The sequence below is a fragment of the Gopherus flavomarginatus genome, chromosome 2 (genome assembly GCF_025201925.1).
Source record: "Gopherus flavomarginatus isolate rGopFla2 chromosome 2, rGopFla2.mat.asm, whole genome shotgun sequence".
Classification (NCBI taxonomy): Eukaryota; Metazoa; Chordata; order Testudines; family Testudinidae; genus Gopherus; species Gopherus flavomarginatus.
Window position 1 is genome coordinate 299,591,046 of NC_066618.1, and position 13,335 is coordinate 299,604,380.

The 13,335-nt window shown below is 55.8% G+C and overlaps 1 protein-coding gene across 2 annotated transcripts in view; it reads left to right on the forward strand.

Moving 5' to 3' along the window:
* Window positions 1-13,335, forward strand: part of ARHGAP39 (Rho GTPase activating protein 39) — a 423,196-nt gene that overhangs the window by 395,614 nt on the left and 14,247 nt on the right. For both annotated transcript variants that reach the window (XM_050940675.1, XM_050940676.1), the window contains one exon: window positions 1,825-1,916. In XM_050940675.1, the coding sequence (XP_050796632.1) occupies window positions 1,825-1,916 (92 nt within the window). The remainder of the gene's footprint in view (window positions 1-1,824; window positions 1,917-13,335) is intronic.

The following is a 13,335-nucleotide window of genomic DNA, read 5'->3' on the forward strand; positions in this document are numbered from 1 at the left end:
CTTACACTGCTCAAGATCTTCTTTTGAACAATGCAAGCTCATTAATTAGTTCACTACTTCGTCAAGTGGACATGCACCAGCCTTTGTAACCTGAGCAGATTCCCCAAGCACTTTAGACAAACTCACTGGCAAAGGTAAAATATTAAAATAAGTCTATTACCTCCAGAAAGGTAGCTTTATAAGTGATTATAAGTGGTAGGAATAAAGGTCAGAGACAGTTACCTAAGAAATAAAAGTAAAATCAGTCTAAATCCTAAACTCTATTAGATTAAGCTACATTTGGATCAAACAGCTTTTCTCACTGCGCTGGATGCCGCAGGCAGGTTACAGTTCTCAGTACACAGGCTGAATTTCCTTCTCAGCCTGGAACTGATCTCCTCAGTTATAGAATCACAGAATCTCAGGGTTGGAAGGGATCTCAGGAGGTATCTAGTCCATCCCCCTGCTCAAAGCAGGTCCAATTCCCAACCAAATCAATGGATCAGATGTGGGAGGGAAGAGCATGGTCTGTTTGGAGGGAAGGAGGGAAGAAAGGAGGCGGGGACGAGAAGTGGCCATACTTTCGTAGGGAACTCCATTTTGGTTCTCAGCACTTTGAGGTAGATGCTGCACAGCTGCCTGTAGCCCTCACTCAGATGACTCTGTTCAAAATCTTCGTCTCCCCACTATTCTTGTTGCCTTCAGCGTAGGTGAGGGAGGAGAGAGGTGGTCTCATGATGCCATTGTCCCTACTTTATACTCTCAGTTCATGGCCCAGGGAAGATACTGGCTCAGACATGTCCTGGTGGGCCTTGCTGAGTCCTCATTGAGTGGTGCTTGTGCAACTGTCTCTTACAGAATTGTAAATCTCTTGTTTACAGTTCTCCTGCTGGTCCATGACTTGTGATGGTCGCTTAATGCTCGATTGGGTGTGGGTCACCTCTTTAGTTGCCACTGAAGAGTTAGGTGTTGGCATCTCCCAAACTCTCAGTCTGTTTCAATAAAAACCATGCAGCAAACTCTCATCACTTCATACACACTAACGATATAGATATTTTGACAGAACAATGAGTTTCAGCAGATCATGATCTTTCATATGGTATCTTGCATGGCATGCTGTGTATGAAATATCACAACCGTATTGCCATGGTGCTACTTTGAGGTCCAGTGCATCATAGGTACATAGCAGTGACCAAGCTCCTCCCACAATCCCAAACCCCACCCATGTGCCCAAGATCCACCGATAGCCCCCAAAGAGCTGGATGGCTGTGCTCAAGTGACCAGCAGGGAAATAGTTAATGCTGCCAGTTAGTGGCCTGTGTTCCCAAGCTGGAGGAGCAGGAGTCCTAGAGCAAATCTGTGCAGACAGTAGTGAGCTATACAAGATGCTTTCACAGCTCCTGCAACCATAATATCCAAGCACAATTGCACGTGTAGATAGTGAGGCATCTAAATAGCCATGTGTGTGCAATCACAAAGTGTATATGCCCAGGCACCGTAATAATGCATGTGAGATGCTCGCCTTTGTGCACACTTTTCCACATGGGCAGCCTCTGGTCTCTCTGTTGGAAAAGTGGACTGTTGTCATCACTAAGTTTCAGAGTTAACATACCATGAATCTGACAAAGGTAGTATTCCCCTGTCTCAGCTATTGTTTCAATCTCTCTGCAGACTCAGGCAGGCAGTAGAGTGCTCATCACTGAGGTATCTAAGTGTTTCTTCAGACTCTGCCCATAACAGGGACTCTGGCCTCAGCCAAAGTAACTGGGTAAATGACCCTCAGCATCCAGTTGTAACGCCCCGTGGACCACGTCTGAAATCTGTGGGGGTTTCTTTTCTGCACAGAGTGCCTGGAGATATCGATGAGGTCAACGCCCTCAAGCTGCAGGTCGATCAGTGGAAAATCCCCACCGGCTTGGAAGACCCTCATGTTCCTGGTAAGGGTTCCTGACCCTGCTCCCTTCACACAGGGAATCCTGGTGCAATGGGGAGTGGGAAGTGAGTCCTGGCTCTGAGCTTTGTGGGGGTGAATCCAGCCAAGCCTGGAGCAGGCCCCAGCCCCCCCGGCAAGGGAGAGATTCAGAGTAGAGTCCTAGAACAGGCCTTGTGAATGAGGGGTGGGAGTCCACTTCAGGTGCTGGGCATAAGCAGGGGAGGGAGATGGGGAGAGAAGGGACAGTGCTAAGCAAGGGCCCACTAGGGTGCAGAGCCTGGAGGCTGATGACTGGGGCTGGAGCTGGGCCACAGGGGCCCTGATCTCAGGTAGGGGTACCCCGCTGAATGTGGCACGTCCATCCCTCCGTGCTTGGAGTCTGGCTGCCCCAGGGGCCACGCAGATGCCAGAGCATGCGCCAGCTCTTGCGTGTCAGGATTAACGTTGTAGAACAAGTGTCCATCCTGCACTGAGGTGGCCACACGGCCGAGGTCAGGCTCACCGACAGCTGCTGGCTTGTTAATCACAGCTGAGTGGCTGAGTGTGTCAGTATTTCAAGCCTTCTCATTGATTCCAGCTGCTTAATCCACCAGCCCAGTCTGCTGAGCATCAGCTCTCTGCCTAATCCCTCTCCAGGACACAGAGCAGCACGGAGCTCACGGTGGGAGCATCTGCAAGGGGCAACTAGTAACGTGGGATCGGTCCTAACCTCTGGCACGGGGCCAGCGGAGCCAGCAAGAGCTGGGTGGACGCTGACCCAGCCTGTGGAGGAGGAGAATTAATTTCCTGCATACCCAATATGTAGTAAAGCATCAGGGAAGGTGTCTGATCAGTGTTCATCACAGTCAGTAAGGCCAGGAAGAGTTTCAGTTGTATTAACAATAGGATGAAGAACAATAAAGAAGCAGGACAATGGCCATTCTCTTAACCTGTGGTAACAGCCTCATCGTCCCATCTCCAACAGGACACGGCAGAGATAGCAAAGATCCAGGCAAGGGCGGCTGGTAATAGAGGTGGGGGATCCCCTGAGAGGATCTCATTCAAAAAAACATTGAGAAACACACAGTTGGCTAATTAAGTCAGTGACATTGTGCATCACAGGTGAGATCTGGGGTATGTTCTTTTGGAAAGCGGAGAGTGAGAGGAGGGCTATGAAATCACAGAGCAGAGAGAAGATGGATCAGAGTCTCCTACAAACCCCATCTTGTGGCACAAGAGCAAGGGAGCGCTCAGTGAGATGGCCACATGTTTAAAAGGGATAAAGGAAGCATGTAGGCAGCCTGTGGAACTCACTGCTGCAGGATATGAAGACAGATAGCTTAGGGACAGATTCTGTCTTGCTGACTGTCACGGAGTGTGGGGGAGTCCGGCCCTGCACCCCTCTTCCTGGGACCCACAGTGACTCTTAGCCAGCCAGTAAAACAGAAGGTTTATTGGACAACAGGAACACAGGTTACAGCAGAGCTTGCAGGCACAGTCAGGACCCCTCCACCGAGTCCTTCTGGGCTTTCAGGGTGCTTGGATCCTAGCTAGGATACCCTGAATTCCGCCCACACAGCCCCAAGCCCAAACTCAAACTGCTTCACTCCTGCCACTCCCTTCCTTTTTTCCCTTCCCGGGGAAAGGTGTTGACCTTTCCCCTCCCTTACCTAGCTCAGGTTACAGGCCCTGGCATCGTCCATCCCCTAAAGTCCTCCCCTGCTCTCCCACTCCCCACACAGACAGTCCCTACTGCATCACATCTCTCCCCCCTTCGAGACTGAACTGAGCGGGGTCACTCTGCCCAGTGACCTGGGGAAGTTCAGGGTCCCCTCTCCGGGACAACGCATCCGCTGTCAGGTTGGCACTTCCCTTCACATGGACCACGTCCATGTCATAGTCCTGCAGGAGCAGGCTCCACCTCAGGAGCTTGGCGTTGGCTCCTTTCATCTGGTGCAGCCAGGTCAGGGGAGAGTGGTCGGTGTACACGGTGAAGTGTCGCCCAAAGAGATATGGCTCTAGCTTCTTAAGGGCCCACACCATGGCCAGGCATTCCTTCTCGATGGCCGCGTAGCTTTGTTCCCGGGGTAGCAGCTTCTTACTCAGGTACACGATGGGGTGTCTCTCCCCCTTTTCATCCTCCTGCATTAACACCTCCCCCAGTCCCGTGTCTGAGGCATCGGTGAACACCATAAAGGGTTTGTCAAAATCTGGGTTTGCCAGAACTGGGTCGCTAACCAGAGCCTCCTTCAGCGCCCGGAAAGCCTCCTGGCACTGCTCAGTCCAGATCACCTTGTCTGGCTTCCCCTTTTTGCACAGTTCAGTGATGGGGCCGGCTATGGCACTGAAGTGGGGCACAAACCTTCGATAGTACCCCGCCATCCCAATAAAGGCCTGGACCTGCTTTTTGGTTTGGGGAGCAGGCCAGTCTCTGATCACCTCCACCTTGGCTGGTTCCGGCTTCAGGCAGCCGCTCCCCACCCGATGGCCCAGGTAAGATACTTCAGCCATCCCCACCTTGCACTTCTCAGCCTTTACTGTTAACCCAGCCTTTCGGAGTCGGTCCAGGACTTGTTTAACCTGGGACACGTGGTCCTCCCAGGTCTGGCTGAAGACGCAGATGTCGTCAATATACGCCACGGCAAAACTCTCCATCCCCCTCAGTAGCTGATCCACCAGGCGCTGGAAGGTGGCCGGCGCTCCCTTGAGGCCGAAGGGCAGGGTCAAAAACTCATAGAGCCCCAGAGGGGTGATAAAGGCCGATTTCAGCCTGGCATCTGCGTCCAGCGGCACTTGCCAGTAGCCTTTGGTAAGATCCATAGTGGTGAGGTACCGAGCACCTCCCAGCTTGTCTAGGAGCTCGTCAGGCCTGGGCATAGGGTAGGCATCAGATACGGTGATGGCATTGAGCTTTCGATAGTCCACACAGAACCGGATTGACCCATCCTTCTTGGGAACCAGCACTACTGGCGAGGCCCAAGGGCTGGAAGACGGCTGGATCACCCCCAAAGCCAGCATGTCCCTGACCTCTCTTTCAAGATCCTGGGCAGTTTTACCAGTGACCCGAAAAGGGGAGCATCTTATAGGGGGGTGTGACCCCGTCTCCACCCGGTGGACAGTCAAATTAGTGCGTCCAGGCTGGTTGGAAAACAGCTGTCGGTATAGATGCAGCACCTCTCTGATCTCAGCATGCTGGCCCGGGGTCAGCTGATCAGAGAGGGGAATCGCCTCCAGGGGGGAACCAGCTTTTGTCCCAGGGAATAGATCTACTAAGGGGTCATCTCCCTGCCCCTCCCAATGTCCACACACGGCCAACACCACATTCCCCCTGTCATAGTATGGTTTCATCATGTTCACATGGTACACCCGACGGTGATGTGCCCGGTTTGACAGCTCCACCACATAGTTTACCTCATTCAGTTGCTTGATAACCTTGAAGGGGCCTTCCCAGGCGGCCTGGAGTTTGTTTCTCCTCACGGGGATGAGGACCATCACCTGATCTCCGGTAGCGAAGGCACGGGCCCGTGCCGTGCGGTCATACCAGACCTTCTGCCTCCTCTGGGCTCGGGCCAGATTCTCCCTGGCCAGGCCCATGAGCTCGGCCAGTCTTTCCCGAAAGGTCAGGACATACTCCACCACTGACTCTCCCTCGGGAGAGGCCTTCCCCTCCCATTCGTCCCTCATCAGGTCTAGGGGCCCCCTTACCCGCCTTCCATACAACAGTTCGAAAGGTGAAAACCCGGTAGATTCCTGGGGCACCTCCCTGTACGCGAACAGCAGGTGAGGTAAGTACTTGTCCCAGTCCTGCGGGTGCTGGTTCATAAATGTTTTTAGCATCATCTTCAGCGTCCCGTTGAACCTTTCTACCAGCCCGTTGGACTGGGGGTGATATGCTGAGGCCTAGTTGTGCTGGACCCCACATTTCTGCCATAAGGACCGGAGCAGGGCCGACATGAAGTTGGACCCCTGGTCCGTTAAGACCTCCTTGGGGAACCCCACCCGGCTGAAAATTGTCAGCAGCGCATCTGCCACTGTGTCGGCTTCGATACAGGACAAGGCCACCGCCTCGGGGTAGCGAGTGGCAAAATCCACCACCACCAGGATGTATTTCTTCCCTGATCGGGTCATCTTGCTGAGGGGTCCCACTATGTCCATGGCCACCTTCTGGAAAGGTTCTTCTATGATGGGTAAAGGCCTCAAAGCCGCTTTCCCCTTGTCCCGGGCCTTCCCCACCCTCTGGCAGGGGTCACAGGATTGGCAGTACTGTCGGACATGGGTAAAGACCCCAGGCCAGTAAAAGTTCTGTAGCAGCCTCTGCCTGGTGTGTCGGATTCCTTGGTGCCCTGCGAGAGGGATGTCATGGGCCAGGTACAGCAGCTTGTGACGAAACTTCTGGGGAACCACCAGCTGCCTCCTGATCCCCCATGACTCTACTTCCCCTGGGGGAGCCCATTCTCGGTACAGGAACCCCTTCTCCCACAGGAACCTCTCCTTGCAACCTCTCCTCATGGTCTGTACCGCACTAAGGTCAGCCCGGTCCCGGTGCTTCCGCAAGGAGGGATCTTTCTGCAACTCGGCCTGGAACTCAGCAGCTGGGACAGGGATGGGGACCGGCTCTCTCCTGCTGGCTGGGTCTGAGGCCGCAGCCTCTCTGCACTGTGCCCCTGGGCGTTCCCCGCTCCCTGGGTTAGGGTCCTGCACCTCAGGTCGAGTACCTTCCCCGTTGTCAGGGTGCAGTGCCCTTTGCCGACTCTGACTACGAGTCACGACCAGGGCACTCTGGGTGTTACTAGGCCAGTCCTCGAGGTCCCCTCCCATTAACACGTCAGTGGGCAAATATCGGTGTACCCCCACATCCTTGGGGCCCTGCTTGGCCCCCCACTTCAGGTGTACCCTTGCAACAGGCACCTTGAATGGGGTCCCGCCCACGCCCATCAGGGTCAGGTAGGTGTCGGGCACCATCCGATCTGAGGCCACCACCTCGGGCCGGGCCAGCGTCACCTCTGCGCCCGTGTCCCAGTACCCAGTGACCTTCCTCCCATCTACCTCCAGGGGAACAATGCACTCCTTCCGGAGGGGCAGCCCCGCGCCCACCCGGTAAACCACAAACCCGGAGCCTGGCGCATCCACAGGTGGTACGTTGCCAGCCCCCCTTTCCTGGGAACGTAGCCCCTCCTCCGATTGGGTTTTTACCCAGTCCACCCTCTGCGGGTTGGGTCTGCTTGGTCTGTCCCTGAGCTTGGGGCACTGGGCCCGTATGTGACCTCGTTGGCCACAGCGATAGCAGCCCATGTCTCGTGGGTCCCCTTGAGTGAGTCGGAGGGACCTGCCGCTGGATGTTCCCCTTTTGAGGGGGTTCTCCATAGGACCCCGCTGGGAGGTCCCATGATGACTCTCTCTCTGCGTTGAGGCAGGCTTGCTCCTTCGAGACTCCTCCCTGCCATCCCCTGCCCGACTGTCCACAAATTGGTCGGCCAGCTGGCCTGCGTGCTGTGGGTTCTCCGGCTTCTGGTCCATCAACCACAGCCTCAAGTCGGACGGGCACTGCTCGTACAGGTGCTCCAGTATGAATAGGTCAAGCAGGTCCTCTTTAGTTTGGGCCCCAGCTGTCCACTTGCGGGCATACCCCTGCGCCCGGTTGACCAGTTGTAGGTATGTGACCTCACGGGTTTTACGCTGGCTCCGGAACTTTTTCCGGTACATCTCAGGAGTCAGCCCAAACTCGCGGAGCAGGGCCTGTTTGAACAGTTCGTAGTCCCCTGCCTCCGCCCCTTTCAGTCGGCTGTACACCTCCACAGCTGTGGAGTCCAGTAAGGGGGTGAGAACTGCGATCCTGTCTGCAGGGTCAACCCTGTGCAGCTCGCAGGCATTCTCAAAGGCCGTCAGGAAGGTATCTATGTCCTCCCCCTCCTTACGCCGGGGCAGCAAGTGCTTATCAAAGCTCTTTGTAGGCTTGGGTCCCCCCTCACTCACCGCAGCCGGGGCCCCACTGCTCGTCAGCTGGGCCAGGTCCAGCTCATGTTTACGCTGTTTCTCCTTCTCCTCCCGCTCATGTTTACGCTGTTTCTCCTTCTCCTCCTGCTCATGTTCACGCTGTTTCGCCTTCTCCTCCAGCTTTTGCCTCTTTAACTCGAGCTTCTCCCTTTCATATTCCAGCCGCGTCCGCTCCACGGATGCCGAGCGTTGCCGGGAGGATCCCCTGCTGGCCGGGGGTGTCACGGTGCCCTCGGTATACACTGGGCTCCTCCCCGCCCTTCCCCTAGGCCTAGGAAGGGGGGGTCTCGGGAAGCCCTCGTCCGCCGCCTGACCACTCCCAGCGGGGACAGACACTGGTGCCTGCGCTGCATCTGCCCGGCTGCTTCCCTCAGAGACAGGGCTCCGTTCATTCATGCGGTCTCCCTGCTCCAGCTGGGCAATCAGCTGGTCCTTGCTGAGCCTCCCTGGGTGCAGCCCCCTCTGCTTACACAGTTCCACCAGGTCACACTTGCGCCGCTTGGCATACATCTTCCTGCTGGCCACTCACAGGCAGGGGTGTTCGCCGCTCCCCACGGTTTCCAGGGGGACCCCTAGTGCACCAGCCCTTCTTGAGGTCACCACCTCTCTGCCAGGGTCGAGCTGCAGACTCCTCCGCCCCTGGGACCGCTCGCTGCAATCCCCCGGGGGACCCTGTTACTGCAAAGTCCTTCTCACTGGGCACACACTCCCAGGGGTTAACCACCCCTTCGTTTTACTGCTCCCCAGTCACTTACTGCAGGAAGCGCCGTCCACGGGGTGCAGTATATCCCGCCGCTGCCACCAGTTGTCACGGAGTGTGGGGAGTCCGGCCCTGCACCCCTCTTCCTGGGACCCACAGTGACTCTTAGCCAGCCAGTAAAACAGAAGGTTTATTGGACAACAGGAACACAGGTTACAGCAGAGCTTGCAGGCACAGTCAGGACCCCTCCACCGAGTCCTTCTGGGCTTTCAGGGTGCTTGGATCCTAGCTAGGATACCCTGAATTCCGCCCACACAGCCCCAAGCCCAAACTCAAACTGCTTCACTCCTGCCACTCCCTTCCTTTTTTCCCTTCCCGGGGAAAGGTGTTGACCTTTCCCCTCCCTTACCTAGCTCAGGTTACAGGCCCTGGCATCGTCCATCCCCTAAAGTCCTCCCCTGCTCTCCCACTCCCCACACAGACAGTCCCTACTGCATCACACTGACCCACACTGAGTAGTACCGCACAGGGCTGCTCATGGAATAAAGTGCTACTCAGAATGAGTAACGGGGGCAGAATCCAGCCCTCAGTGTTTCAAAGAGCTAGCTGTTGGTATGAGCGCAAGTAGTAGCTTCAGTTCCCACTAACGAGGATGGCCAAGATAAGGGTTATCAAGCTGTGTGCTGCAGGTGTACAATTAGACAGTTTGCAACCCTACAAATCCAAACACCCTTGCCCCCACTTCCTGAAGGCCACACCCCTGCCCCGCCCCTTCTCTGAGGCCCTGCTCCCTGCTCGCTCCAGTCCCCCTCCCTCCATTGCTCACTCTCCCCCACCCTCACTCACTTTCACTGGGCTGGGACGGGGGTGGTTGAGGAGCGGGATGGGGTGTGGGCTCTGGGCTGGGGGATGGAACCAAGGGGTTCAGAGTGTGGGAGGGGACTCCAGGCTGAGCTGGGACAAGGGGGTTGGGTGCGGGAGGAGGATTGGGGCTGGGGCAGGGGGGTTGGGGTGTGGGAGGGGGTTCGGGGTGCAGGCTCTGCCCAGACGGCACTTATCTTGATTGGCTCCTGTAAACAGCAGCATGTCTGGCAGCGGCTCCTAGGCTCATGAGCGACCAGGCGGCTCTACACACTGTCCCTGCCTGCAAGCACCACCCCCGCCACTCCCATTGGCTGCGTTTCCCCATTCCCAGCCAATGGGAGCTGCGGAGTCGGCACTTGGGGCGGGGGAAGTGTGCAGAGACACCCCCGGCCACGCCTCCTTCTAGGAGCCACTGCCAGACATGTCGCTGCTTCTGGGAGCGGCATGGAGCCAGGGCAGGTAGGGAGCCTGCCTGAGCCGCGCTGCTCCACCAGACATTTAGCAGCTAAAATCTTCCGGGTTGGCTTCAGTAGCCTCTGGGAGATGGCGCCCGATACTGGGAGGGTGGGCAACCCGAGGTACGAACTGAATTCACACCCGATGGAAAAGCCAGATACAGAGTGCTGGCAAAGGGAGGTCAGCTAGCCCTGCGCTTACTGCCAAGGGGCTGGAAATCAGGGGAACTGGGTTCAGGTCCTGTTTGGCCACGTGCTCATTTTGTGACCTTGGGAAGCTGCTGCATCTGTCTGGCTCAGGCTGTTGCCCAGGAGTCAGTCAGCAGTGTCCGTACCTGGAGAGAAATGGTAGGAGCCCCTCACTTGGGACACTTCAAAGCAGACCAGTCCAAGCCCCATAGGGAATGTCCCACACTCGCCCCTTCAGGGCTGGACTAGATGGGGCTGAACGTCTGAGACAGGACTTTGATTTCTGTGGTGCTCTGAGCCAGACCAAACCGCTCCATTTAACACACCAGGGGTCATCAGCAACCATCCTAGGCTAGGCCTATATCCCCTGCTAGCCAGGGTGTCCAACCTCTGCAACCCTCTAGCACCTCTTTCTGTTCAGTAGGAGGTAATTCAACCCTCCGAGATAGGAGCGCTGGTTTCTGCTTTATTACCTATGGAATCTCCTGCCATACCAGAGAGCAGCTGGCTGTAGCTTTTCTGTTCCTCTGGCCTGCACGGGCTCTCTGAGCAATATGGAAGAGCCCGTTGACCTGGGCAGGTGGGCTGGTTCTACATAAGTCCTCGGGAGCCCATTAGCTTCTTGAGATGGGTTGGTGGGTCTGAAGGATTGTAGAACTGTTGGTGCTTTAGTTAGAGCCCTCTGCAGGGAATCCAGCCATGGCAAGTCCTGGAAAGCATTTTCAGGCTGAGAGAGAACGTGCAGGGCAGAGAGAGCGTGTGTGACCGGGAGAGGCAGAAGGCGAGAGGGAGAACATGCTGTGGGCTCAGGGACCTGCAGGGGGATTGGCCTTTGATCCTGGAAAGGTTAGAATGTGAGTGTCCTTTGCATGTAACCAGCACCAGCTGCTGTTGTGATGTAATTAAGGATGAGATGCCATCATGATGGAGCCTGGTGTACACCTAACAACTCACTGTGCTGTCATGGATACTTCCCTTTCCCGGCATCATGGCATCCCATCAGGCAGGCTGCTCCCGCAGCTCAAGGAACCTTGCCCCGATAAGAAGTGTTAACCTCACCCCCGGTTTTGAAAAGAAGGGGAGGAATTTCCGCCCCTCTGGTGAACACATTTCAGCCTCTCTGGGTGCAGCTAACCCCTCCATTCCTGGAAGAGCTTTGCTCCCTGGTTAACAGTTGTCTGATGAGCAAATATTTTGCCTTTGAGATGAGCCAGCCCAGATGGCAGGTATCTCCACACCGTTCCCACGGAGAATCCCCCCGTTCCACCCCTCTAGGAAAGGTACGCTCTTTCGCAGTGTCTCACAGCACACCCCAGTCACTCAGCCCAGGAGCTGAGCCACAGTGAGAGCCACATTCACTCTGCATCAGCCGTGAGACTCAGGTGATCCAGCTAGCGGTTCAACTTCATTGGAAAGGGAGAGCGAGCCAAGGAGAGAGAAGCAGGGAGACCTTGTCTGCTTACTGCCAATGAGGTAGTGGTGAGACTGGTCCCCTTATCTAATGGGTTAGCCAGGAGCCAGGCAGCAGCGGGGTGCTGGCTTTTGTCTCTGCTGGGCCTAGCAACGCAGCAGCTCAGGGAAATGGCCAGGCAGCCGGAGGGCGCTGTTTGGTGTCTAGCACCTGATGCCTCCTTGCAGAATGAAAATCTAGCCTTGCTGTGGCACAGAAGCTGGGAGATCCAGCGCCCCAGTCGTGTGGGCAGATCCATCCTGGCTGCTGCTGCACACCCTCCCCCAGACACTTCCCTTCCCCCCAGCCATGGGACTGCCCAGAGTTCTGGTCAATGGAGTGAGAGGCTTGGAGGCGAGTGTTAACGGGGATCCTGACAGAGTCTGCAGCATCCCAGAGAAGCTAACACTGCAATAGATACCACAGGCCATCCCACTGGCCAGCTTGGGGGAAACGGCCCAGCCCTGACTCTTGGCATAATGGTCCACGATTATGAATGCTCTTCAGTTCAGGTCGTTACAGTACCTGTCTGAGCAGCTCCATGACACAGCTCCAGATCCCACAGCGGTGAGCGCAGGATAGACAGACAGCTCAAAGCCTGAAGGGTCTATTAGATCATCTGAGCTGAGCTTCAGTATAAAAGAGGCCAGAGAATTTCAGCTCAGTAACCCTCCTGCATTGAGCCCAGTAACTTGTGTTTGCCTAAAGCATGTCTGTATAGATACTGTGGCCAGAGGGACAGGTAGCTGTATGGATGGCGAGATCTTAGAAGGGGTAGGCCCCGGAACACGCCCTCCTGCTTGTCTTCCCTGAGCTGTCTGTCTCGTTGGGACATGTTCTCTTTGGGCAAGGTCATTCCCCCCATTCATTCACTCACATTTGCTCTCACACACAAGGTGTCAATGCAGGAAGCAGCTACAGCCTGCTGCGGCTGAGCAGTTTCCTGGGTGAGTAGCAATCCTTCAGCCAGCTGGGGGCTGTTCCCCCCTCCCTGTGGAAATAGCGTGGTAAATAAGGCCCTGCTTCATTTGCAATATTGTGGAAATTGCAGATCCTGCCATATGAGGCTTCCACTGCAGTTCTGATTTTCATTAGCTTACTTCGCACAGGCTGGTTTTGCACACATTGAGGTTTGCAGCACAAACTTTCCCCCCTGTTAGTATAGCGTGAGGCACTGACGGCTGCACAGGGAACACAGCTGTGCGCCCAGGGAGGGGCTCAGTTTCACAATAGGGGGCCTATCAGCAGTGGAATTGACATTCTTGTCAGATTCATGGCTAGTATTACTTCACATTTCCTCTCCGGACGTGCTGGCAGCCCAGCGCTGGGCAAGGAAATTCTAACTAATTGGCTACAGTGGGTCAGTGTGGTGGCGTCAGATGCACAGTGGACCGATGTGGTGATGCATACCTGGAGGCTGGGACACCCTCCCCCAGGGAGATCGTGCCCCACAGGCTGAGAGCAGCAGGCCCCATGTGTTTGGACCTGCCATGCCCTCCGGGTAGGTCCCTGCTGCATGTTAGCAGGATTACACCTGGGATTCGAGAGAAGAGGGTGTCGTGTCCTTGATGAGGTCTAGACACATTTCACACCCAAGTGCTGGTTCCTCGGGGGTTTATCTAGCTATTTACAATGATTTTTCTCTCTGAAGCAGCCTTCTCCTGCCCCAGAGGGGGCTGCATGTCATTGCTGGGTGTAGTGACCTGTACAGCCACCTGGATCTGCTAAGGGGAAGGGGGCCAAGTGACTCATTTGGAGACAATTGTGCACTTTAGGGCAGGGCAGCTGCATC